This window comes from Sminthopsis crassicaudata, chromosome 1 (genome assembly GCF_048593235.1).
Source record: "Sminthopsis crassicaudata isolate SCR6 chromosome 1, ASM4859323v1, whole genome shotgun sequence".
In the NCBI taxonomy this organism is placed as follows: Eukaryota; Metazoa; Chordata; class Mammalia; order Dasyuromorphia; family Dasyuridae; genus Sminthopsis; species Sminthopsis crassicaudata.
Window position 1 is genome coordinate 741629535 of NC_133617.1, and position 27920 is coordinate 741657454.

General features: G+C 44.3%; 1 protein-coding gene across 5 annotated transcripts; it reads left to right on the forward strand.

Annotated features, from left to right (window-relative positions):
- Positions 1 to 27533, forward strand: KBTBD2 (kelch repeat and BTB domain containing 2). 5 transcript variants are annotated; one of them, XM_074284341.1, is made up of 5 exons: positions 1 to 169; positions 14121 to 14197; positions 18802 to 19308; positions 23149 to 23314; positions 24884 to 27533. In XM_074284341.1, the coding sequence occupies exons 3-5, from the start codon at positions 19139 to 19141 to the stop codon at positions 26417 to 26419; spliced, it is 1872 nt and encodes a 623-aa protein (XP_074140442.1). In that variant the 5' UTR covers positions 1 to 169; positions 14121 to 14197; positions 18802 to 19138; the 3' UTR covers positions 26420 to 27533. The 5 variants fall into 5 exon arrangements, with proteins under 5 accessions (XP_074140442.1, XP_074140445.1, XP_074140441.1 ...); XM_074284340.1 differs by lacking the exon at positions 1 to 169 and adding an exon at positions 797 to 921; XM_074284342.1 differs by lacking the exon at positions 1 to 169 and adding an exon at positions 1259 to 2263.
- Positions 27534 to 27920: the final 387 nt, after the last annotated feature.

The window sequence follows — 27920 nt, forward strand, 5'->3', positions numbered from 1 at the left end:
CCCCGCCTCGGGACCTTTGGCCAGGCCGTTCCGGGTGGCCTAGGAGCCCCAGGGGTCCCTGCCTCGGAGGAAAAGCTGCAGGAGCTTGGGACCGAGCCTCTCCAGCCCCCACCCCCCCCAAACGAGGACGGGTGTTTATGCAAACTTTACAGACCCGCACTAATAGCATGTGAGTCTGCTTCGGGATAGCGCGGAGTGGGGGAAGTGGGAAGGGCTGGACCTCCAAAGCGTTCCACACTGAACGACTGTGCCCATTTTACAACTGAGGACACTGAGGCACGCCAGCTCAGGGTCACGTGGCCAAGAGGCGCTTAATTTTCTGGATTCCGGGGCCCACGTCCCAGGATGGGCACAATTTCTTGGCTCTCTGAACCCTCCATGGGGGATCTGCGTCTATGGAAAAGACCAAGAGCTGGAGGACCAGGACCGCACAGCGGCTGGGGAAAGGGCGGGAAGGTCAATGCTGCGGCTGCCCCTCCCCCTTCCCACGCCAGGAATCTGAGGGAAGCCTTAGAGCGAGGCCAGGGACCCTCGGCCTCCAGCAGAGAGGGGGAGGGGAAAGCTGTCAGAGGGCCCTTCACGAAAAGCGCGGGCAGACAGACTTGATTCCAGGGCGCATGCGCAGCTCATAGGGATCACTGCGGCAGAGCCTAAGCGCTCCTGCGGTTTCCCCCCGCCCGAGTCACGTGAGGCGGGTGCCCGCTCCGGCCGGGAGGGGCGCGAAGTCGGAGGGAAGGAAATAGGGGAGCAGGGCCGGAAGAAGGGGCGGGCGGAGCGGTAGACGGACGGACGTGGGGGCGGAGCGTAGCTCGGCACCGCCCCTCCGCTCCCGCCCTCCCGGCGCGGCTCCTCTGCGCGCTGCTCCTCTCGCCGCCCGCCCGGACCCCGGACCCTCCTCGGCGGCGCCGGCCTGCGGCCCGGGTGAGTGGGGGCCGGCGGGGCGGCGTGTTGCGATCGAAGCGCCTCCGCCGGCGCGGGCCGAGGCCGGGGCGGGGGCGGCGGACAGGGACTCGGAGCCGAGTTGGGCCCGGGCCTGGGGGCGGCTCTGCCCGGTGCGGCCCTGCCCGGGGGCGTGGCGCTGCCGTGCGCCTGCGCGGGCCTGGGTCCCGAACTGCGCGTGCGCTCTTGCCCAGCCCGCGCTGCTCCCGGGGAGCGGGCGTCGGAGGGGGCGGGGCGCCGCCCCACGTGCTCCTCGGGCCCCCCTGGGCTGGGACCCCAGCGCTCCCGCCCTCCGCGTCCCTGGGTGCCCCCTCCCCCCAGCCTTGTAGCCCCCAGTCTAGGCCGAAAGCGTCAGTGAAGCGCCCACTGTGTCAGGCCCCATCCGTTAGACTGGAAGCTCTCTAAGGGCAGGGGCCGCGCTTCCAGAATGGACCCTTGGCAGGCGTTGATTCGAAGCTGGACGTTCCTTCTCTTGGGGGGTCTTTGAAAGAGGGAGCCCCTTTCCGTCACCGAGCGCCTTCCAGTTTGCCAAGTGCAGCCCCACCGCCCCCGAGCTCGGCGCCATCCTGTGTCACGATGGGGAAGCCGAGGCACAGGGAGGCGGAGAGGGGCCCGGTGCTCAGGACGCTCGCTGCGGCGTGTTTTACAGAGCCCCAGGCTTCACGTAGAACGGCGCTGCTCAGGCCCGGGCCGCGGTCTTAGAAGCGCCTGGGCTCGGAGGTGATTGGAATAGAAGGGCCATGGGGGTCATTTAAGTCTCCTCCTGAGCCGTGGGCAGCAGTGGCTGCGGACAGTGAGGGGCGCTTCAAGGCAAGACTCTCCCGCTGTAGGCCTCTCTCCTGCCCACAGCCGAAGAAACTGAGGCACGGAGCTTGAGCACTTGCCTAGGATCCAGGGTCCAACAGCGAGTGAGGGATTTGGCTCAGGCAGGACTTGAACTTTTTTTTCTTTTTACTTTAATATTCTTTTTACAAAAGTTAAGTTCTAACCTCTCTCTCTTCCTCCAGCTCCTTTCCCAGTCATTGAAAAGGCAAGCGATATGATACCAGTTACACATAAAGTCATGCAAAACATTCCTTATGAACTGTGTGGCAAAACAAGCAATAAAAGGCAAGAAACACAAAGCGGGAAGTCGCCTCAGCGCCCTCGAATCGGCGGCTTCTCTGGGAGCCCTTTCTCCTGCGTCATTGCGAGGCTCAAGTAGCTCAGTCTTTTCCCTGTTAAGTAACACTGGTCCCTACACGTTAGTGTGCAGGCTCAGTATGTGGGAAAATTTATGCCTCCGAAAGGCTTAGGGGCCCAACGATCGTTCCAGACAAATCCGGTGGGTTTTATTTTACCTCGGGATGGGGATTTTTCTTGCTGTGTTTGGCAGTTTTGTTTTCTCTAATATCAGCGTGGAGAATTCATAGTCCCCTCACCCTGCTCTGTGCTTGAGTGGAGCCAGTTAGGTTTGAGCCTGTTCTCAGGAGCCCCCACAGCTGCCCGTGGCCCGCTCTTCCCTGCAGCGCAGAGTAGCCCAGGTTCCCACAGAGAGCTCCTGCCGTTCTCACAGGCCCTGCACAAGCAGCTCTGGGCGCCTGCCCTCTCCTTCATTACTCTGGGGAGCAGCAGGAACGACGAGAAGGGAGTTTGAAAACCCACATCTTTAAGTGAATAGATTTAGACATGGTGAGTGGCAAAAACCTGGAAACGATGCTTTGCCAATCAGAGAACATTTATTAAGTGCCAGCTGTGTGCCATGCAGAGTACTGGGCCTCTGGGTTCAGTTGTGGTTTCACACACTTCTAGTTGCGTTGCCCCAGGCTTGTCACTTTACTCTGTTTGCCTCGGTTTCCTTATCTGTAAAATGACCTGGAGAAGAAATGGCACTCCAGTGTCTTTGCTAAGAAAACCCTAAATGGGGTCATGAAGAGTTGGGCCCACCTGAAAGTGACTAAACGTGCCAGGCCCTGCGCTAAGCACTGGAGAGGAACGAAGGCGAAGTTCCTGCCAAGTCCAAAGAGAATCGGTTTCCATCTTCTGCAGTGAGATGGACGTTTCACACAGACTTTGAAAGACATTCATGTAGAGAGGCTTTTATTCAGAACTCTAAATCAGTCTTTAAAAAAGTGTTTAGTAGGATGCCTTTTTCTCTCTCACGAAAACATTTGTGGATAGCAGGTGACTGTCCAGGTCAGTCTTGAAGGGGATGCCTTCAGGGCCATTTTGGGACAAGACGTTGACCAAGGGGGATTGGCACTCGGACTCTTGGTTATGGCAGGGATGGCAGTGACTTCCGGGAGGAGGTGCAGGAAGATTGGCCCCTGTCCCTCCCTGGAATCACAAGTATTTCAGTATTTCTAGATCCTTTTCCTGCGTGGGGAGGGTTCATTGGTGCAGCTGTAATCCTTCAGTGGCAGATGTTTCCTCAAGGCTTCTCAAGTGGTTCAGATGGCAGTGGAAGTAATAGAGATGATAGGATTCAGGAAGAGGGAGTAGAAGCAGAAGCACATTAGCCCTGAGGCTGCTTACCTGGGGATCGGTGGGGAGATCCTGAAATCCCCTCACCCGCACTCAGAGGGCTTGGCCCCTTCATACAACAGACCTGTGGTTCCAGGGCTCTCCTCCTCAGGTTAGAACTATGAAAGTCAAATGTTCTTCCCACGTCGAGGGTGACAAACTCCAGAAGATGAAATATCGCATTGTATTTGAAGAAATTTCCACTTAGAAATGTGGGTCATATTTGATTCACATTGCCTGATAATTCATGTCCTCACTGGAGAGATGGATAGGTGAGAAAAGTAATTCTGACACTAGCATGGCGTTGTATCCAATACCAAAGACCATATAAATGTACTTACATGGGTCTTGTCCAGGCAGTGTTCCCCCCAAGGTGCCTGCTCAGTCCGTCCCTGCCCAGTCTCCCCAAGAATTTACCACTAGAGATCCATCAGAGAGGGTGAGGGGCCCCCTTCCAATTTAGAGGTTGAGGACGCCAGTGCAACCTGCCAGTTGTCCAACAAAACCTTACAGGAATATCAGTTGTGGAGGTCTATGAGGTGGTCTTTAAATCAGCAAATGGTAGAATCATTTTTTAAAAATAATGAACAAGCTGATTTTATTATTTGTTTTTTGTTGAGGCAGTTGGGGGTAAGTGACTGAGATCAGGCTTGAACTCAGGTTCTCCTGACTTCAGGGTTGGTGCTCTATCCACTGCACCACCTCGCTGCCCCCAGAGTCATTTCTTCTTGTGCCCTAAATCTGCCCTGGGCATTAGCCTTACCAAGCTTAAGAAGTGTTACAGTGTAGACCATTTAAAAGGACAAGAAAGGAGGAAAAAGGCAGTGTCCTGTCCAGGCCAGAGACTCTGTGCTCATTGATATAGGAAGGTTCTGCACTAGTTATGAGTCCCCATCCTACTGCCTAGACTTTTAATTTTCCTCTGTGACCTTTTTCCCTTTACATATTCAGTAGTATTGGAGTTAATCTGTGTCATATTTTTCTCTTCCCTCGCTTGCTTGAAAATTGGGGAAAAATACTATTTTTTAAATTACCTGTACATCATGGTAGGTTATTTAACTAATGATAGGAAATCAGTGAGGGCCAAATAGAATTGTTTTAGATAAATTCAGTGGGTTGTATTTCACCTCAGGGTGGGGATTTTTCTTAGAGTATTTGGGAATTTTGTTTTCTTAAAACTATTTGTTGAATTAAAAGATAGGATTTGGATTTTGATCTCTCTATAGCACTGTGCTTTAGTGAAATTTATTTAAATAATATTTGCTTTTCATTTAGCATATGATTGACTATCTTACAAGCAAGGTACTGTGATGTACCCCTCCCTGAAATATCTGTATCAGGGGGATGACAGGCTTAGCCTCAAAGAAAAAGCTTAAGTGGAACTTTGCACCTCAGAACAGAGATGTTGGCAGGATGGGATGTGAGTACTGAACTCTCTGTTCTGAAGTTGTTTCACCCTCCCACTTGTAAAACCATTGCTCTGTTTGGGGGGAGCAGTATTGTCTCTAGACAATTGGGGGAAGGGGTTGTAACTCTGCCTTGTAGCCCTGAAACAGAGCTGCTAACTTTGGGGTGAAGGCAAATGGGTAGAGATAACTAGAAAATCAGGAAAAAAAGAAATAAAAAGAAAATCAGAAAAAAACTACATTTTGCTAAGAGATACTATAGACAATGAAATAATATAAACTTTTTTATAGCAAGTTTCTGAGAAAGGCCTTATTTCTCAAATATATAGGGAACTGACTCAAACTTACAAGAATAAAAGCCATTCTCCAATTGTTAAATGGTCAGAGGATATGAATAGATAGTTTTCAGAAGAAATCAAAGTTATCTATAGTCATATGAAAAAATGCTCTAAATCTCTACTGATTAGAGAAATGCAAATATCTCTTAGATTGGCTAACCTGACAGAAAGTGAAAATGAGAAATACTGGAGGAGATTTGGAAATATGCACTGTTAGAATTGTGAACTGACCCAACAATTCTGGAGAACAATTTTCGAACTATACTCAAAGAACTGTAGCTGTACGGATTCTTTGACCCATCAGTAATGGTATCAGCTCTATATCCCAAAGAGGTCAAAGAAAAAGGAAAAATCAAAGAAAAAATTCGTACAAAAATATTTATTGTATTCTTTTTGGGATAGCAAAGAATTGGACATTGAGGAGATGCTCATTATCCGGGGAATGGCTGAACAAGTTGTGTGCCATGTGATTGTGCTGTAAGAAGTAATGTAGGGAATCGTTTACATAAAACATGGGAAGACCTATATGAATTGATGCAAAGTGAAGGGAGCAGAACCAGGAGATAATTGTCCATAGGGTGATCATTGGTGAAAGACTCGATTATTCTGATCAATGATTCCAAAGGACTCATTTTGAAAAATGCTGTCTATCTTCAGAGAGAGAATTGATGAACTCATAAATTCTCACTTTATTTTTCTTGCCTCCTTTTGGTAATAAGGCTAAGATGAAAATATGTTTTCCATGATTTTCACATATTTAATTGATAATCATGTTGTTTGCTTTCTTAGTAGAAGAGGAAGGAAAGCATTTGGAATTCAAAATGAAGTGAAAAGTAAATAAATAATAAAATTTAAAATTCAGTAATCTGTTTTTAGTTTGGGTAATGCCCTTATGTTGATTACAGTGGCAGCAGATCCCTGTCCATTAATGTACCAGCATTTTATAGTTCCCATTGTGGTTTCCTTGGTAACCCTAGGAGGGAGATAGAGGAATTGTCCAATCTTACAAATAAGGAAACTGAGGCTCGATGTGTTTTCCCCTAGCTCCAGATCCAGCGCTCTTTTTTTCTTCACTCTACTACATCTGCCAGTGACCCCTTGCTGTCTCTCCTCTGACACTGTGAACATTGCTCTGAAGAGTTATCAGGTTGTGTTCTCACGAGGGCTTGCAGAGAAGCGCACATGTTTAATTAAACAGACACTTATTCAGTATCAGCAGCATCATGAGATGAGTTCTGGATCTGGGATGGGAGCACCAGGTTCAGGTCCTGACTTTGGCCTTTACTGCTACCCTGTGACCTGAGACATGCTGCTTAACTTCTGTGGGCCTCCGTTTTCTCATTTGTCAGATGATGGGCTTGGTTTGGATGACCTGAAGCCTTCTTGTTCTAGACCTGTTAGGATGTCATATAGAGGGCATCGTATTGGATGCTGGCACACCTACTTGGAAAGGCTTTCCTTTCCTTCCCTTCATTTCCAACTGTTGGCCAGTTGTCTTGAGAAAATTGACTTTTTTTCATTCTTCCTTGTCTCCTCTTTGCATTTGTGATCCACAGAAACCCTAATCGTGATTGGAGTCACGCTTGTAAACCACTTACATCAAAGAAATGTTCAAAATATGCTACTTTTATTCAGTTCATTATTTTTTCTTTCTTTTACTTGATTGAGACAGTTTTATATTTTTTCATAACAAAAAGCCATTTTCATTTCTGTTATGGTTTTTGTGACCAAACAACTATGTAGTTGTTCAAATGGAAAAATGTGTTAAGTTGTTTTACTAGATGGAGATGTGGGAGAACAAGATGGGAACTGTGCACAGGAACTTTGAAGCCTGCTTAGTTGGACAGAGTTTCAAGGAACAGGAGACATTTATTAGGTCCAAGCTGTCACTGACACAGTGTCATTGGTGTACGACTGCAACCTGTTCCATGTTTTATGAGCCACAGCGTATGTGGGGGAGGCTCCAGAAATATCTTGTAGGAGCACAGCTGCGATGATGATCTGGGGTTTTCTGTCTGTTTTGAGTAGACATGACTGATGGGCCTGGAGGAAGGAGCTCTTGGCTGTGTGGCCTCCTTGAGAACCTGCTGGGCTCCTGTGCCAGGAGACAGCGCTGCGGACACATCCTGCAGCGTTGCCCTGGCTCCGGGCTCTCCCCTTCCTTGCAGAGGCTTCTCTGGTCTTGGCAAGTTCTTGAATTGGGCACTGAGTAGTGATGGTCTACTTGGCCAGTGCTTCTCTATGTCACTAACTAATGAGGGGGAAAGTGGTCTCAGAAAAAGGCCTTGGTGAGGAAATCACCTGACTTGTTTTACTTCTCCACGAATGTGCTCCGGTGCCAACCGAAGAGGAGCTCCTCACAGTAGGGACTCTTGTGAATGGTGTCATAGAGTCCAAAGGGACTCGGGAGGCTCTCTGTCAAACCCCTTCGTGGTACAGAGGAGGAAGTGAGGAGCTCAGGGAGGGAAGGGCGTTGGCTGCTGAAGGTCTAAGTGTCAGAACTGAATGGTGACCCCAGGCTCTTCACCTGGGCCCCACCAACCAATAGGGGCTCCTGCATTGATGGCTTTGTTCTAGGATGTTTTCTCTCAGTGATGATCAGATGGTCACACAACCCACTCAGAGTACTTGGAACACACTGCTTCTGGAATCGTTAGGTTCCTCCAACTTTTAGTTGGTGAATCCCTTTACTTGTTAGTGTGTTCTCTCTCCTCAGGTGATCCTGTACTAACCAATTGATATATATGGTGGAGGGTTTATTCATTTGGTTTTGGGTTGGGGTATCAACAATGGGCAGCAGATACCACAGTGTCTCACACATAGTTGTTGAATTGAAGGTTGACCATGATTTCAAATTGAAACTCAAGGAAAGAAGGAAGATAATATTAAGTCTTGTCTATGTGCCAGGCCATTATCTCGTTTGATCCTAGAATCTCAGGCAAGATTTGCCCTCGAATCTTCCTCACTCCACTTCCACACCTCTCCTTGGTGCCACAGGCTGCCTCTAGCTCCAGCCTTGGGGTCTTGAGTATCACTATAAAGAATGATCAGGGGGTGAGGTATGGTGGAATTTGGACTTTTTTTTTTTTTTTTCTCCATATCCTGTGGGTGGTCCTTTTCCCTTGTCGTTTTAGCCTGTCACACATTTGTTCCCTTCAGAAAAGCCAAGTCAAAAATTAATTGATTCAGCAGAGCGCTTGGAGAAGGATCAGGATGAGAGATTCTCTGCTTTTCAAAGTTTGCCCTCAATTTCAGCCAGTCAGAGCCAGAAGCTTTCCCTACTATACCTGTGGCACACTCTTTACCACTTCATCCTGGGACCCAGTCTCCACCTGTCCCCACCTTATCTCTGCCTGTCCTTCGAGGCTCTGCTCCCCCTAATTCATATGGAATCTGCTTCTTTTTTGCCTTTTCTGGTTGTCTCCCCCCACCGAGACTCTCCTCACCTTCAGCTTCTCTTTCTTTTTCTGCTCTTCCATTGGCATCTGGCGCCTTCATCCTCTTGGTTCATGTTGTACTTGAGGATTTCCACACCTCCCCTTTGCAGATTGGAAGTTCCTTGAAGGCCAATACCTATTCTTCACATGGTCTCCTGCAGCATCCTGTCAGGGTTATCTTTTGCATTGCTTGCTAAAGTGAATTTACATGATTGCATATAATATTTCTTAAAATTTGGTATTTCTATATATTTTGCTTCAGGGATTCTTAGAAATTTGAGGTCTATAAACTTTGTTGTTGTGTTTTGTTGTGCAATCCTTTTAAACATATTTCCTTAAATTTGTCATGTTTTGCAAGAAAAATCAGACCAAAAGAGGAAAAAATCATGAGAAAATAGAAGCAAACAAACAAAAAAGGTAAAAATACTATGCTTTGATCCATATTCAGTGTCCATAGTTCTCTCTTTGAAAGTGGATGGCATTTTCTATCTCAAGTCTATTAGAATTGTCTTAGCATATTGCCAAGAAGGCAAGTCTATCATGGTTGATTATTACATAATCTTGTTGCTGTGCACAATGATTTCCTGGTTCACTTCACTCAGCATCAGTTCATGTAAGTCTCTCTGGGCCTTTCTGAAATCAGCCTGCTCATGATTTCTTATGGAACAATAATGTTCCATAACATTCATATACCATAACTTAGCCATTCCCCAATGGATGAGAATCCACTCATTTTCCACTTCCTTGACACCACAAAAAGAGCTGCTACAAATGTTTTTGCACATATGGGTCTTTTTCCCTCCAAGGTCTAGGAACTTTGAAAACAAATTTTAATAACCACATTTCGACGTAGATGGTTTTTCTTGTAAATCCTTAGTGTTATATTTTATGTGTTTAAAATCTGATTCTGAGAAAACTTCATCTGATTGCCCAAGGGACCAGGTCCCTCACTTGGATTTCAAGTTGAATAAATGAATGGGCCCCCTTTCCATATAGATGAAAAGTGATTCTGGGGGAAATTTTGCTAAAAAGGTGAAATAGTAAAGATCAGTTCAAAACTTCCCAGTTTTCCCAGTTATTTTCAAGCAACAGCTTCTGTGCTTCAGAACTATCATGGAAAACCTTGAGATAAAAGAAAAAACTTCAGAGCAAAGGGGGAGGCAGCCACTGAGAAAATTGGGGGGGAGGGCAGATGTATTTTGATCATACCCAGTCCTCCCTCCAACCTTCTCCTTGTCTCCCAAATTAAATTAATACCTATTATTTATTTTCTAAAAGTTTTAGATTTCTGCCACTCTGAAGTTTTGATCTGAGGGAAAAATGTTTTAGCTTTAGAAGTATAAGTCTTAAGAACCTAGAGATCTCTTAAGAGCCACCAAGGGCCCAGCTGCCGGCAGAGCTGGGATCCTTGACCCTTGGCTTCAGAGTTTCTGTGAGATTCACTCTAGCTGGAGTCTTGGATTTAGAGCTGAAAGTTACTGCAGAGGGCATTCATTCAGTTCTCAGGAACTTAAATGTCTGCTTTCTACTCCTGTAGTTTTCTTGGAAGGGGAAAAGATAATAGATGGGGAAGCTGAGAGCCAAGGAGCACAAGTGGGCTTCACAAGCCCCTAAACCCTAGCACTTGTTCTGTTGGGCCACCCTGTTACTCACACTGATTTCTTAAAGTGGTTTACAATCAGTCACAGAATTTGAGAATTGTAAGGGGCCTTAATAGCCATATTATCAAACTTATGCTCTTTAACCATTAGATATTAATTTGGGGGATTCTGAACTTGTTTTTCTTTTTTCTTTTTGAAATAATCTGATAATTTTATTTCAACATCATTGGTTTTCCCCAGACTCCCAGAAAGGTCCATGATACAACAAGGTTAAGACCATGTTCTAAGGGAATGGTCATTTGGCATCCTCTAGGGAGGGGGAACCCACTCCTTAGGCAGTTAAAAAGTTGAGCTAGGATTGTTAGGTGTTCCAGAAATCAGTATGCACTGTTATTGGATCTCAGGCCAACTCACAAGAGTCTCTTGAAGACTGAAAAGTCGGTACTCTGATATTTAGGCAGGTCTGTGATCTTCTCATCCCATACTGGCTTATCTTCTGAGGGCATCCTTGTCGGATGTTGTTCGATCTTGTCTGACTTTTTGTGATCCCTTTTGGGTCTTGGCCAAGAGTGATTTGCCATTTCCTTCTTCAGCCCATATCACAGATAAGGAACTGAGATAAACCGGATTGGGTGACTTGCCCACGGTCATATAGCTAGTGAGTCTCTAAGGCCAGGTTTTAGGAATCTTTCTGCACCGTCCATCTCCCCACCTGGCAGTGGGTCCCTGTAACGAGTTCATACGGAATCTACCCAGTGGGCTGGAGTCTGAGTGTTATCTATCATTTTTTCTCTGATCAGCTCATCTGAACTTTTGGTCTTACATGTATTTCAACATTTGTTGTACTTTGGTAAACTCACTTCAAACCATTTTATCATAACAAATGCTATGATAATAATATGATATAGTATCAGAGCCTAACTACTGTAGAGAACAATCATTTTGTGGGAAGATGCATTTGGCATTGTATCTAGATGCATGGAAAGTATTGTTTCTCCTTCCCCAACTTGAAGAGAGGAAGGAAAAAATTTTCTGAGCTGTTTGATGTGATTTTGGTGGCCTAGGGTGAGTGAGGTTGAAAAGCTTTGAGGACAAGAGTTTCCTGCTTAAGATAGACTTCTTGGTAACTGGTAACCTTATCTCCCTTATTCAGAAGATCCTGAGAATTGGCCCTCGGTTTCATTCTTTATTGACACCATTTTTGCTTCCAATAAGGCTTCCTTCCATTCCTTTGCTCTACTGCAGGCAGCGCAAAACCAGTTTGGTACATGGTGCTCTTGATTTTTTCTAAGGAATTTATTTCAGTCTAATTCTTGACCCAGACTCATTCTATATTATCTCCCTTTATGAATTGAATGAATATGGGAAGAAGAGAAAAGATATGAGTTCTGCCTGGATGTGTTCCCCGTGAGTATTGCCTTTCCTGCAAGGCATTCTTGATGAGGTGGCCAGCAGGCAGTTGATGTTGTCACATCAATGGGCAGAAGACACAGGGATTCCCAAAGTCCTAGTACAGTCTTAAGGTCTAATAAACTTTTATAGCTTAAAGCTGCTTTAACACTTGGAGGTCATCCTCAGTAGATCTAGGAAACAATCATAGAGATAATTGAGCCCACATAAAGAAGCCCAAGAAGAAAAGCTTGGAAGTCTTCAGTGGATAGGGATAGGTTGTGGATAATGATTAAGCAAAAGAAACTACAAAGGGTCACTCAGGGTGGTGGAGAACAGAAAGCTGTGTCACCTGGCTAGCTGGAGCTGAGGGGCTGGCCACAGAAGGATGACGGACATCTCTCAGTCCCCGGCTCCATGGAGGAGAGTGGGGCACTCAGCATTTCATCTCTTTCCTCTCTGCCTTTGCTTTGCCCTCTGGCATCCTTTGTAGCCTTCAAGGTTTTAAGTTCAGGTGCCACCTATTCTGGGAAATCTTTCCTGGACCATCTGATTAGGAATGTTCTCTTTCAAATTCCCTTCCAGCTCTAATGTAATCAACTTTTAATTTATTTTTCTGTATATGTGTTATAATTATTCCTCCAGTAGAATGGAAGCTTCTTGAGGATGGGAACTTTCTCTTTATGTAACCATGCCAAGCGTATGGTACTTAATAGAAGCTTGTTGAATTGTGAATAGACTGTAGTCAGGAAGATTAATTGAGATATTCTTAAGATAGACTAGGTAAGGACATATGACCTTCTGGAATAGGAGGGATTCAGAAGGACTGTGGAAAGGAGGGGAGGGAGATGAGACATTATGAAAAATACCAGGTACATAAAAAAGGATGAAGTTTAGAGCCAGGATAGCTCAATAAAAATGTACAAATTCGAGGAGACCTGGTTTGGGGAAGGAAGATGATGGGTTGTGTTTTGAGATACCTTGAAGACATTCAGGTAGAAATGCCCAGCAGGGAAATAGAAGTAAGATACTGGATACCACCTTTAGGTGGGAGACAGAGCAGAAGATTTGGGACTCAGCCACTTAGAAATGATCATTGAAACAATGGGAATAGATGAGCTTGCCAGAGAAAAGAATAGCGAGAAAGAGGGCCAAGGAGGAAGGAGACAAAGACAGGAAAGAGGAAAGAAGTACTGGTCTCTGATGGAGTCTCAGGTCAGTTAACCTCATCTGTAAAATGGGATAATAATAGCTCCTCCCTCCCAGGATTGTTGTGAGGCTCTTATGAGGCAATATTTCTGAAGCAATTAACCCAGGGCCTGGCACAGAGCAAATGCCATAAAAATGTTGGCCGTCATTATGGTCGTTCACACTACCTAGCTGTGGGAGCCTGGGTAGAAGGCTTAGCTTCTTTGAGCCTCAGGTTTCCTCATCTAGAAAATGGGATTATAATGACAACTACCTTAAAGAATTGTTGGGAGGCTCCAATGATAGTTATCTTAAAGTGTTCTGTGATTAATATGATTATCATCCAGGCCTCTTCACAGTTCCACCAGCTTGTGTTTTCCAGCTTTCTTACTTTGTTGCCCTCAGTGTACTTTATACCCTGACCAAATAAATGGGTTTACTTTAAGTTCCCCAAACTTAACATGGCACCCTCCTGCCCATGCCTTTGTTCATACAGGTTTTCTCTTTGATTTTGGCATGTTGAATTTCTTACCCAACCTTAATCATTGAATGGGTGTTGCCTCAGACAAACAGACCTGGGACAGACCTTAGCTTGAAAAGGCCAAGGTCTCCCACTGCATCCAGGGCCATCTCTAGTCATCCTGATCTATGGGTTGCCACTGGACTTAGATGGCTCTGAAAGGGGGAGACTGGTGACTTTGCATCGCCTTGTTAATGTAGTTCAGTTGTTGCACACTTGGCTTTTGAATGAATGGAAGATTCTGGTTGGGTTTGTCATGAATTTCTAGTTTTGATTTGGAAATAAAAAGTCGTCACCTTCAATGACCTGAAGTTTGTTCTGCTTTTTACACTTGTTTTGGATAGTTCCATCACTAACTTTGTTGGAAACTTGACAGTCGCTATCAAATTCATGTGATAGTATAGTTGGTACTTCCTGTACCATTTGACCCTTGCATGGATACTCTTGCATTGCTGACATTCTGTGAGCAAAATATTAGCAGGATCAGCTAATCTTCATTTATAGTGTCCATGTTAAAAGTATTTGTCCTTTGGATTTTTGAAACTAAATATCATGTAATTTAATTAGGCATGAAGAGACTCTATATGTACTTGCATACGTGTCCTATTTAGGTCTTTTCTCTCCCCTATCTGCTCTCTCAACAAGTTCCATATTTGAGTAGGAATAAAAAAAAAATTCTCCAATTTTCCTCCATACTTTTGCTCATAGTTTCTATTACAGGGAAGAAAAATTAAAGGGGTATAAATGGTATTTAGTTGTTTTATCTGTAAGTAAATGAAAATCTCTTTTAATATTCACAGTTCCTCAATTGATCATCTGTTCTGAAAGGATCCGTACCTGCTGATAGTTCACATATATTCCCCAAACTTTGGCCCAGGTGAGAAACTTCTTGAACATCCAGTTTTCCTTGACAGAGCTGTAGATTACCTCATGAATACCCCATCTTCCCCATTTTCAGGGTGAGGGGAGGAGTAGGAAAACATATAAGCCAGTATAGTTTGTGTTATTCATAACATAGAAACTTGATAGTTTTCTCCAATTTGGTTATATTGCTGAGGTTCAGGCATTTGGCACAGATTGAATTTAAAAATCATAACCTTTCAATGGATCCATGATTTAATTATTTATAGGAATATGCCTTTCCAAATAGTATATACAGGAGCCATCCATAATTGTGCATCTTGTAAAATCTTTCACTTCAGATGGAAAACTTGACAATAAAAACTATTGGGATTAGTTTTATTCAGATGTAATCTGAACAATGTGATATCATTTTTAAAAGGCCGCTAAAGAACATATAGGCAATGCCATTCTTATGATTAATTACATCTCGTGGATCATGAGAGGGAGACCCTTGCTTGCCAAGAGTCTGCTGTTGTTGTGAAAGATGTCCTTAGCTGGCAATCTAGTAGGTTAGTGAGTACGTGTTGGGTGGGCACATTCAGCGAGACCCAAAACTGAATCCAGGGAAGAGAGCAGGGAATTGTGCCCAGCTTTTAAATGAACTGCTTTCTGACATACGAATACATGTTCTTCCTACTGTGTTACGTGGTTGCAAATCATGCAGCACATTAAGAATCTTCATTATAGTTGAACAGAGAAACAACAGAAATGTATGGTGAGTATAAGTTGGCTTTACTATATCACCACTGATGACTTTCAAACAAGAAGTGGTGTAAAAGATACTTTCCAAAAAATTTGTAATTGGGAAAGGAGGTGGCCCAGTCATTATCCACCTGGGAGCAAAGGATAGCAAATGGGCAGCCCGAGGGCATTTCTAAGTCTTTAGTGGTGGTGGTTCAGTCATTCAGCCCTGTTTGGCTCTTGGTGACCTATGGATCACAGCACTCCAGGTCCTTCTAGCCGCCAGTGTAATGTTCTTCTTTAAAATACAGTGTTCTCTGGGAACAGGTTTCTTGGGGGGCTTCTGGGAACAGTCTTAGTTTCAGTTCAGTTCAGTAACCCAAATTCAGCCAGGAGTTAAAGTCCCAATACTTTATTTTCTCCTTCAAAGTCTTGAATCTTTTCCTGGGCCCCGGTTAGCTTTCTTAGAGGCCTGTCTCCTTGATTCTGAGAGCTTCCTCTGAATGCCTCCAGATCCAAGGGTTTGTCCTTCAGCCTCCAGCTAGCACAAAGGTGAAGGTTGGAATGGATCTTGACTCCTCCTCCCAGAAAGTGGGCTTATGAGCTTCTGACTTGTGAATCTCCCAGAAGTCCAAGAGTAGGCTTGTCCTTTAGTGGGCTTGTGAACTCCTCCTTATATATGCTCTCTAAAGGTGTGAATATGTGAACTAATGTGTGAACTAAGTACATAAGCATTAGCACCTTGTTTCAAGTTCTGGCCCATAACACTCCAGTATCTTTCAGAAGTCTGTCCAAGCTCCTGGCTGTTACTGCCATGATGTTATCTATCCAGTTCATCCTCTGTCATCTCCTTTAGCCTTAATCTTTCCCAACATCGGGATCTTTTTCAGTGAGTACCATCCCATCTTCTCATTATATGATCAAAGTGTTTAAGCTTCAGCTTCCGTATTTGACCCAGAGAACTTAAAAGATTTCATAATCTTTTGCATTGTGTATATTATCAGTAGAAGGCTTATAGGAGGAAATGAACAGACATTCAGGCTGATACTCTCCCATTGTGGTCCTATTACAGACATCCTCACGAGGAAAGCATAGATGCATTGAAGAGTTTGTAAATTTAAAGTTTAATCTTCAAATTGTGGCTTTTCCATAAAGCAGAGCAGCCAGTCAATTAAACTTGAATTGGCCATTTTAAAACACAGGCTTCATAGGGCTCAAGCACCATTTTGGTGTACATTGTGTCCTAAAAATTTTGGTGCCAATTTAATCTTAAAATTTTGTGCAAATTTAAGATCTTAGAATTTCACCAAGCCTTTTTGGCTCTCTTGTATTTCAAGTTGCATTGTCTTTTAGGTCTTTAAACATTGACCTATTTAGGAAGAGCTGTCATCTACATAGCTTTGTTTAAGGTTTCCAGAGTGTTTACATTGATGATCCCCTTCGGGCCTCACAGCAACCTTTAAACTTCTTGACAAAATAGATTCATGAAGAGGGAATTTTCATCTACCTAATCAGTTTCCATTTCCTCTAATAAAATATTGACCTTACATGTTTACATACACATTTAACGTGGAAAAGAAGTTTATATATTCAGCACAAAAGAAGAGTGTGTAAATTCATGAACTCTGGAGTTATGCTGTTAGAAAGCCTTCCCTAAATTATAGAGTTGGTAAGGCAACAAAGTCACCGGCAGAGAAACAGACAAATGGGACCAGATGCCACATCTCACACCTCCAAGTCCTTTGTGGTTTTGGTTCTTAGCTTTGCAAAAATTTGTAATATTCTTGCAATAATTTCATCCTAAGGAATGATATGTGAAAGTATTGACTAAGAAATTTTAAGATGGTAGAAATTGGAAGACGCTTCATTGTAGTGAAGTAGAAAGGCCTTAATTCAGATTATTAATAGTCCCCCGATTGATTTATGGATGTTTTTTTCCAGTTGGGGCCATTTATTCTGTCATGTGACTTGTTTTCATCAAAGACTTCCCTTAGGACTCAGACTTCTAGGATACCTTTGCAGCAGCCAGTAAGTTAGGCCTTGAGCAGTGGGCTGATTGGGGACCCATTGCATCCCATTTCTTGGCACTTCTCATAGAACTGCTTTTATGACTCTTGTGGTCATTCAAGTTGCCTGGGCCTAGGAGAAGGGGAGCTCCCATGCTTCTCCTCTTGACTCTGAATTCTAGGATCTTTCACCCCAAAGAGTAGCATCTTGTATATATACTTTGGTGGTGGTTGTGAAATCTAGATAAATGGTGTGGCATTGGAGAGAGTGCTGGGCCTAGGAAGAGCTGACTTCTGCTATGACCTGTGACACTTAGCAGCCAAATCTCTAGTTTCCTCACTGTAAGTGGCGATAATAATAATTCTTGCCCCCTAGAGTTATGGTGAGGACCCAATGGGATAATAACTATATGAATTGATTGTCACAGTGCCTGGCACAGGGTAGGTGCTGTAGACATTTTAGCTATCATTACTATCGTTGCCATTATTATCATGATGGCTTTAGAGTGGGCAGGGATGTTAAGGATCACCAGGTCTACCTTTTTATTGTCCAGATGAGTAAACTGAGGCCCAGAGAAGGGAAGGCCTCTGCTTAATAAGCAGGCAACTTTTTAGGAGAGAAGCTCTTGGGGCTGCCCCCCGTTCATCTGCTTGACACAAGCTATTGAGCCAGATTGGTGGGATGTGATCCAGAGGAGGCTTATTAAGCCCCTTGTGCTCCAGATGAGGCAACGGAGATAGAAAGGCAAGCTGCTTTATTAGCAAGGAGCTAACAGTCTCCTCTTCTTTTTCACCTTCTTCTGCTTCCTCAGAGGTTCAGCTCAGGTGAATGAATTCCCTCATTCCTGATGGGACTTTATTTTGCATGTAGTTCTCTATGTACATGTTGTTTCATCCCAGTAGAAGATAAACACCTTGAGGGGAGGGGCAGTTCTGGTTTGAGTTTTGTATTTGTATTTTGTATGAGCTTGGCACCTCATGGTCATTTAATGAATATGTGTATTAATTTGAATTCTACTGGGAAGATACAAAGTAGGCAGACAAATTGGCCGAGTATTTGATCAGAACCTGCTATTTCAGAAACTATATGAGGTTCTGCAGGTGTTGACATCAACAGCGAAGGAAGTCTGTCCCTTCCTGGAGATAAGTGAACTTTCCCCTGTGGGACCATCAGCAAAGCTTCCCCCAGGAGGTAGTCCACTCACTGAGCCTTGGAGGAAGCCAGGAACTCCACCAAGTGGGAGGCCCTTCTAGGCACTGAATGGAGCAGCGCAAAGACATGGGTGTGAGGAAGAATGGGGTGCAGAGAAACACAAGGAGCACGGTTTGGGTGGAGAGTTTGTGAATATGTTGTGCATATTTTGGGCCAGGTAATAAAAAAGCACTTAGAAGTGAGTTTGGGGTGAACATATGATAAATGTAAATGGTGAACATATGAAATAAGGAAATGCAGCATAAGATGCACTTGAATTTATTAGATGACTGTATTGTCACCTAAGAAAGTAGGTTTTCCTTAAAGCAGCCTCATTCCAAATGCCTAGAAAGCCTCACTTGCTTGAATGGACTTTTTACCCATATTCTGTATTCATAAAGAATCTCTAAAATAAGAATTAACAAGCATTTACATTTTGTTACTGTCTTCCTGGCATATTTGCTTTTGGAATGGAAAATAAGACATCTAAGTTGTCCTTCTGTCTCTTATTTCTAAACTAAGGTCGTGTTTATACTCAGACTTTAATAGCGTTTTAGAATATCTAGTTTCTTTTTATGGTAGTGCCTAAAATTGTACTTCACATAAATACAACTTACATCCAAATGTCTTTTGAGGCATTGCTTTCTACAAATGTATTGAAATAGATTCCTTACTCAATTGAGTTTTTTTTCTTTTCAGTTACTCGAGTGGATCCCAGGATGCTGCTACAAAATCTACCTCCTCTCTTCATTTCTCTCAGTCCTGTGCAGTATTATTGCAGATCTGAGCACCATATCTACAGACGACTGTCCTGAAATCCTCAGAAGAAGAGTTTGGTGCATCCTTAACGTGGAATAATTTAGTAGTTGTTCTAAAATATGCAACAAAATAGTAGTGAATCTGGGTGTCTCAGGTTCTGAATGCTACAGTTAACCTCACATAGAATTATTTCTCTTTTGAGTAATTCACCTGATCTTCCATCAGAAAGACTGCATCTACCTTAATCTGGTCTTAGAGACATTAATGGAATACAGTCATGTCCACTCAGGACGAGAGGCAGATCAATACGGAATATGCCGTCTCCTTGTTGGAACAGTTAAAACTGTTCTACGAGCAGCAACTGCTCACTGACATAGTGTTGATTGTTGAGGATACTGAATTCTCTTGTCATAAGATGGTTCTTGCAACATGTAGCTCTTATTTCAGGTAGGTATTTCATCTCTTCAACTCTGTATAAATTGGATTTCTTTGATTTAATATTAGTCCCTCAGAATCCATTTTGAACCCTTTTTTGATGATTATGTGCAGACCTCTAAATCAGCAGCCTAAAAACTCTAGTTGCTCCTTCCCCCCAGGTGCACTAGCAGAAACTTACTCCTCCAGGGAGTTGCCTGGGACATGAAGGACAGGGTGTCTCAAAAGTGCTCCTTGAACCCAGGCTTTGCTGATCCTGAGGCCATCTCACTGTCCACTTTGCTACTTTGTTTCTCCAGAGATGCTCTTATGCTGGTCGGATCATTTCTTTCTTAAAAGAAGTTTGGAAAAGATTAAAGGAAAGGAAAATGGTGGATGATAAGCTAGGGACAGTGGGTTTGGATATTCTAAGTATACATTATTCTGACCAGCTGCATTTATAAGTCTTGCACCTCCCTGTTGTGTGGGTATGACTGAGTTTTCAAGAACTTTGCTGAGAAGCTGGGTTTATCCACACTCAGCCTGGCTGGGAAGCTTTTGAGAAAAGCACTGGGTATCGTGGAGAAGATCTGGATTTGTTGAGGCTTTATCAGAAGGCTGGGAACCAAGTAATGCAGACTTTGGGGCCAGAACAGTTTGCAAAAAACTGCCACTGAGGCATGGGGAGCCAGGTAGTCTAGGATGATAGGAGCAAACTCACCCTGGCACAATGCTGAATCCTTGAAATATTTCCTGTTTTGACAGATGTTTTCAACTAATAGAGAATAAGAGAAATCATCCCTTTATTTTCTTTTAATTTTTTAAAGCCATCTATTTGAAAAGATTTCTTTCATAAATTTAAAATTTGGAAAAAGCTTATCTTTTAAGTAGTTATTTCTAGAATCATTATTGATGTTTAGAGGCACAATGTTTTTTACTTGGGAGGAGAAAAGTTGAGTTTTTTCCAACTTTCCTACTGTGTTTGATCATATTCTACTTTAGGAGAACTTTTAGCTTTACCAGATTCTTTGCTGAAGGCAAAATTTTAATGCTATTGTTGCTCTTCATATCATTGTCTTCAGAGATAAATTTTAAATTGGCTAGCTTACTTGAAAACTGATAAAGCCACACCCATTTATAAAACCCTTTGAGGCTGGAATGATTGGTTGCTGGACCTGGAATTGAGATTGGACTCCAAGTTCCAGCTTTTCCTGAGTACAAACTAAGAACAGCTTTGGTTGATGGGGGCTGGGCTGCCCAAGGCCTTCAGGGCTTTGGTACCCACTCCTGATGGGCTCAGGTCTGAGATGGTGCTGATTGTTTCCATAGCAACAGGGCACCATTAACTGTTTCCATAGCAACAGGGCACTGTTAGTTCAACTTCTCCAGGTCTTTCTCACATAAAGGATTATCGAGGCAGATTTTTTTACTTACTGGGCTGGTGCAGTTAATTTTTTCAACCCTAAATTAGGGCCATTTGAATATTGGTTCTGTCATCGGTTTTATTACTTATTCCTCCAAGCTTTGTGTCATCTGCAAATTTGATAACCGTGTCTTCCATGTCTTTATTCAGATTATTGATAAAATATTAAGTAGAACAGATATTTGAGAGTCTATTATTGCCTTTATCTTATTTGAAATTTATCTCAATACTTTGGGTTTGGTTATATAGTCAGATAGAACTCTGCTTAACTTTACTATTGGCTAGTCCACATTTTCTCATTTAGGCTCCAAGGATATTATGAAAGATTTCTAATTTCTTTGCTCAAATTGAGATGCTTTCAGAATTGGTGTTTCCCAATCTGTGAGCCTCATAAACCTGTGGTAATGATAATATCTCACATTTATAAGTATTCACTCTATGAAAGACTGTCTTAAGTGCTCTACAAATTATTTCATTTGCTCTTTAATAACCCTGAGAAGTTATTATTATTATTATCCCTATTATAAACTGAAGTATGCTTCCCATAACAATGCCATCCTCCTCTCCTCTTCTCCAAGATGTGAGGGATCATGTGGTCTCATGGGAAGAAGAGTGCTGGTCCAGGGCTCAAGAATTCTTGTTGGGATTTTCAACTCTTGCCCTAGTTTTTTGACTCTTCTGAAGGCACTTAATTGTTTACTCTAAAAGAGTAGAGATCTTTCCTTCCTCCCTCCTTCCTTCCCTCCCTCTCTCCCTTCCTCCCTTTTTTCCTTTTTTTCTTCTTTCTTCCCTCCTTCCTTCCTTCCTTTCTTTCTTCCTTCTTCTCTCCCTCTCTCTCTTCCTTCCTCCCTTCCTTCCTTCCTTCCTTACTCCTTCCCTCCCTCCCTTCCTTCCTCTCTTTCTCCTCCTCCTCTTCCTCCCTCCTTTTCTGCCTTCCTTTTTCTCTCTTTCCTCTTTCCTTCTTTCTTTCCTTCCCTCTCAGACTTAGGCTTGGGTGTTTAGTCTTAGTTTTTTATTCCTTCAAGTATGAAGAGTCCAGGATCTTATCTGCATAAAGATCCTTTCATTAACCCATGTTCCATATTACCCTTCCATGAGTTAGTAGAGAATCCTAGAGGTTAAGTGGCTTGGAAGGAGATGTGGCTGTTTTTCTGATTCTGAGAAGCCCCATTCTCTCATTTCATCCCTTCAGCTTCCATGGACATAGCCCCAAGAGCCCTAGGGACATCAGTATGCCCTGCCATCTCAGCCCCTGTAGCCATCATCAAGGGAAGCCTTAATAGAGAGTTGGGTCCTGAAAGGTCTGTGGGTACCATAGCTCTCTCCTAAGCAATTACCCATTTGGAAAAGAAATTTTCTTGGTGCTGTCATATGGCTCAGCCTTAGAGACAGATAAGGTTCTGTCAGTGGGAATGACAAAGAAGAAGATGCCACATTTGCTCCAATTCCCTAAAGAACTTTGTCATCTGGCCTGCAGCTGAAACCTTCTCTTTGTATGTGTGTGTTCTTTCTTCCCATTAGAACACAAGCTCTGTAATAACCTTTTTTCTCATAATATCCCTAATCCTTTGCACATAGCAAGCATCCATCCATCCGTCAAGGTTCGAGCTCAAGGCTTCTCTTTGCAGGGAGCCTTTTCTGGTCACTCCAGTCAAGAATCACATCCTTCGTACCTCCTGGTACCAATCACACATATAGTTACTTATGTAGTCATACAGTGGATAAAAACAAAATGGGAGAAAGAGCATCTTCCATCACAAGCATATTATGTGTGCATCTTAGTAAGCACGACCTTGCTAAGGCAAAGGGAGGCACTAGATAGCATAGATAGGTACCTCATCTTGAGGTTGTTCTTTATCAATTCAACTTGGTGCTTTCCCAAGGTCTCTTCTTTGAGTCATATTTGATTGTGTAATTCCACTGAGGGCTGGGAGGATTTGTGTTCTTGTTTCTTGTCTGCTATGTGCTTGATCTCGGAAATCTTGGGAAGAAGTTCCGTGGCCCCTACAGAAAGCCTGAAAGGAATCTGTTTCCCCTTGGCTGTTTGCACTATGTGGCCTTGGGTTGTTCAATGAATGTGTGAACCTCATCTCTGTAAGCGGATGTTAAGCATGTTGGGGGGAGAGCGACTGCATGGCATTTAACCACATCTTCCAGTGTTGGCTTTGCACGTGATAGGTGCTGGACACGTAAGAATAGAGGAAAGGGCTGGGCTGGACGTCTTGGCAGAAAGCTGAACTTTGGATGTCCTTAGAATTTCTAGTGATTTGAATTGAAAGTTGTTTGCCTTTGATCCAATTTAATTCTAATAGATGGTATTTATAAGTTTGTCTAGTGAATTTTTCTTGCCTAGTGAATTTTAAGCTCTGGATAACAGTTGTCTTTATTAAGTTTTACTCTTTTGTACTCTTATATTTATACTAAATGAAAACTTGTGGGTTTCCCCCTAGGGCCATGTTCATGAGCGGACTCAGCGAAAGTAAACAGACACACGTGAACCTGAGGAATGTTGACTCGGCTACTTTACAGCTCATCATAGCTTATGCGTACACGGGGAATTTGGCAATAAATGATAGCACTGTGGAGCAGCTCTATGAAACGGCTTGCTTCCTACAGGTGGGTGTTCACCGCATCCAGGAACTTTCTTCTCTGAAGGTCAACTTGAGTTGGGATAACTTGGTATTGAGTTGAGGAAGCATTCTTGGCTTTTTAGTGATTGCCTATACTACTCTGTCTTAATGTATTATAATGTTTGTTTTGCAACATAAAGAGGTGATTCTCATTCCTTCTCTTCTCCTTCTGGATAAACTAAGGAATGAGCTAGTAATTTCTTTTCCATCATTTTCAACTGTAAGATCTTTTTTAAGCTATTAAAAATGGTACATTAGTCTTACTATGGGACTTACTACAGTTCCTATAAGAAACTAACCTGGGCATATATTTTTTTAAATGTATTGGAAATTATAAGTCACATGACATTTCCATTTATCTAAGATGTGTGATTTCCCGTGAAGCTTTTTTGTTGTTTACTGACTTCCTGTACTTCCTGTGCTTCTGTTTAGAGCTTTGGAAACTTACTGTTCTCATTTCTTTCAGTGTAACTTTATTGACTATCTTTTGTTTTTACACCACCCACATTTCCAATGTGTCCCTTGCTCTGATCCTAAGAGCAATCCCTTACAACAAAGGAGAGAAAAACAGCTAGCAGAACTAAACTGCCCTTCAGGGCGGTTTGGACTTTGTGGTCAGTAGCTGCAAAGATGGGCAGAAAAACGGGGGGCCTTTCTTTTTCCTTTGACAAGGTGTTGGAGTAGCGGATGAACTATACGTTTTTGCCAATTGCACTGGAGAGTACATGGCCAAGATATCCTTGAGCCAGAGTAAAACTTGTCTATTGACTTTATCTGTGAAAATATTTATATTTATTATTTATTTATTATTTATATCATGTGTTTTCTCTCATTTTACCCACTGAAAATTTTAGAAGATCAAGGAAAAGATTTTCTCTGAAATCCATTATCCTTAGCAGGGCAGACAGGAGGTTAGATTTTAAGAATGGGTGATTTGACACTGCTCAGGGTTAAATAGGGAAGAGGCAGTGTTCACTTCTGACGGATGTGGGGATGGGGAAGGAGGGGGTGGGTGGTGGATGACCCCCATAGGCTATGAGGTGTGCCAGAGTACTTCTGGCTACTGGAAGATGAGTTGATGTTGGGCCCCAGCAATTGGTCTCAGCTTTCTTTGGAATCTAAGGTTTTTGAACCCAAACCTGAAGCTTTGCATCTCTCTCTGCCAAAAAAAAAAAAGAGAGAGAGAAAGTACGAGCTGTAAATTTTGCCTTTCAGTTACTGGTAAGTTGTTTCTAGGCCTAGAGATCCCCTTCCACCCCCCTTAAAACACTTTTCAAAAATTGTTAAAGAAGGGTGAAGAACATTGTAGGACATCTAGACTCAATGAATTTTACTACTCAAAAAATTGTGTATTGGTTCTTTACTAACTTATTTGGGCACAGTTCGGAGGTGAGTCTCTTGGGAAGGTGCTCTGGGGAGGAGGCCTGAGATCCACCTTCCCCACTTGGGGAGATCACCCTAGAACTTTGTGGCCTTGATTCTCCCTGAAAGGAGCCACGCTGTACTAATATGCATAGAGTCTGTTCCGTTCTCATTGGCCTTCTTTAAATTGTAGGTAGAAGATGTGTTACAGCGGTGTCGAGAATACTTAATTAAAAAAATAAACGCTGAGAACTGTGTCCGCTTCCTGAGTTTTGCGGATCTCTTCAGCTGTGAGGAGTTGAAGCAGAGCGCCAAGCGGATGGTGGAGCACAAGTTCACGGCCGTGTATCGCCAGGATGCCTTCATGCAGCTGTCTCACGACCTGCTCATAGACATCCTAAGCAGTGACAACTTGAACGTGGAAAAGGAGGAGACGGTCCGAGAAGCCGCCATGCTGTGGCTCGAGTACAACCCGGAGTCCCGCTCGCAGTATCTGTCCTCGGTGCTCAGCCAGATCCGAATTGACGCCCTTTCCGAAGTGACGCAGAGGGCCTGGTTTCAGGGGCTGCCGCCCAACGACAAGTCTGTTGTGGTCCAGGGCCTCTACAAATCCATGCCCAAGTTCTTCAAGCCAAGGCTCGGGATGACCAAAGAGGAAATGATGATTTTCATTGAGGCCTCCTCGGAAAATCCCGGGAGTCTGTACTCTTCTGTCTGTTACAGCCCCCAGGCAGAAAAAGTCTATAAGATCTGCAGCCCGCCCGCTGACCTGCACAAGGTTGGGACCCTCGTCACGCCCGACAACGACATCTACATCGCCGGGGGACAGGTTCCTCTAAAAAATACAAAAACCAATTACAGCAAAACGAGCAAGCTTCAGGCTGCCTTCCGAACTGTGAACTGCTTTTACTGGTTTGATGCCCAGCAGAACACTTGGTTCCCAAAGACCCCGATGCTCTTTGTCCGCATCAAGCCCTCTCTGGTTTGCTGTGAAGGCTACATCTATGCCATCGGGGGAGACAGCGTGGGTGGGGAGCTCAACCGAAGGACCGTGGAGCGGTACGACACCGAGAAGGACGAGTGGACCCTGGTGAGCCCCCTGCCCTGCGCCTGGCAGTGGAGTGCCGCCGTCGTGGTCCATGACTGCATTTACGTGATGACGCTGAACCTCATGTATTGCTACTTTCCCAGGTCAGACTCGTGGGTGGAAATGGCCATGAGGCAGACGAGCAGATCCTTTGCGTCGGCCGCGGCTTTTGGCGATCAGATCTTCTACATCGGAGGCCTCCATATTGCCAGCAGCTCCGGCCTGAGGCTACCGACCAGCACTGTCGACGGCTCTTCTGTCACCGTGGAAGTGTATGACGTGAACAAGAACGAGTGGAGGATGGCGGCCAACATCCCTGCCAAGCGGTACTCGGACCCTTGTGTGAGAGCTGTAGTGATCTCGAATTCTTTGTGCGTTTTTATGCGAGAAACCCACTTAAACGAGAGAGCAAAATACGCCACCTACCAATACGATGTGGAGCTCGACCGCTGGTCTCTGCGGCAGCACATATCCGAGCGTGTGTTATGGGACTTGGGCAGAGATTTCCGATGCACTGTGGGAAAGCTGTATCCATCTTGCCTCGAAGAATCTCCGTGGAAACCGCCCGCGTGTCTTTTTTCGCCCGATGGAGCCGATGAGTTTGAGCTAGACCGGGACGTGGTTGCCTTGCCCCCTGTATAGCGGGGTGGTGGGGCTCAGGACACGTGTGCCCCCCTCCCCCCAATCCGCGCTCTGTAGTTACTTTAGAGAGAAAAAAGCTTTAGGAAAGAAGGGCTAGCCATGGAGACATTAATCCTTTCTTTCATAAATTGTATTTTTATGCCCTATTCAATATTTGCAGCAGTATAATGCCTATGTCAGTGAGTCTTACAGAGAGATAGACTACCATAATCGGAAGTAGCTTATCCAATAATTGAGAAACTTTTCTGTATATCACAAGAGCCTAAGCATCTGGAGTATCTCACTGTTAGCCCGATGAGCTCATCTGGGACAAGTTTGCTTCATTAAGGTAGTTGGATGTTCCTCATGTGTCGCGTCCCGAGTCCTTCTGAGAGACACTTCCCACATGTGTCGATGATTCCTGGGCTTCTCTGTTCTGAGAGAACGTCACCTTGTGCCCCTGACTGCAGGACCAGTCGGCTGGACCACAAGGCCTGGGTCTTGCGCTCCCTCCGGCCTGACTCTTTGGAGGGCAGGGCTTCTGAGCAGCTGCTAGTTGGCCAACCAGGGGTGAACTTGGGTCTCTGGGCTCGCAGTCAAAATGGCGGCCCCTCCAGTGTGGGTTGTAATCAGTTAGTGCCTCCACCTCCCAGTTACAGGAACGTCGGCTCGTGCTTCTGTGACTTCCTGCTGCTGCTGCTGCTGCTGCTGCTGCTGCTGCTGCTGAGTTATTTTTCCAATGTCAAACCGAAGTTTTAGTGTGGGTTAAACCAGATCTTTTATTTTGGGTTAATTGAATAACGAGCATTACTGTAGAGTGATTGTGTATGGATATCCCTTAGCTATCAGGTTGTGTTTTTTTTTTTCCTTTGGGGGTGGGAGGGTGGGGTCAGGGCCAATTGGGGGGAGGGGGGCCAAAGCATTCAGGAATCCTCTGCACGAGGTGGCCAGCAGGGCAGAGATCAAGGGCTGCTCTGGAACTAATCCCAGGAACCACTAGAAGAAATGGGGCTCCCCCCACTCTCCCAGGAGCACAGGTGCTTCATGACAAACGTTACCAGCATGTTGAGCTGCATCATGTTTGGCACTGTATTTTGACTGGCGTTAATTTATTAAAGAAATTGTACCTTGAAAATGTTGGCTCCTCCTTTGTGTGTGAACGTGTGTGTGTGTGTGTGTGTGTGTGTGTGTGCGTGCGCGCCTGTGTGTGCAGGACGGCTTCACTAGGTCAGTTCCATTGAGTTGTAGAACTGGGATCCATCTTTGAGAACTAGAACAACTTACTCCTCTGCAGAAGATGGAACTGAGCAGAGCAGAACCCAGCTACAACACTGGAAGGCTGATTGGTCACCCACGGGAACTTGGCTTTGGGCGCTGACTGCCTGCAGTGTCCACCACAGTGAGGGTGGTGACGTTTGTGAAAGGTCCCCTCTGCGTTAGGTCCGCTAGAGTGGCAGATGGCTTTCATGCTGTTCCTTTCAGATGACATTTTTCTTGAGTGCACAAAGTTAATGGGCCACAT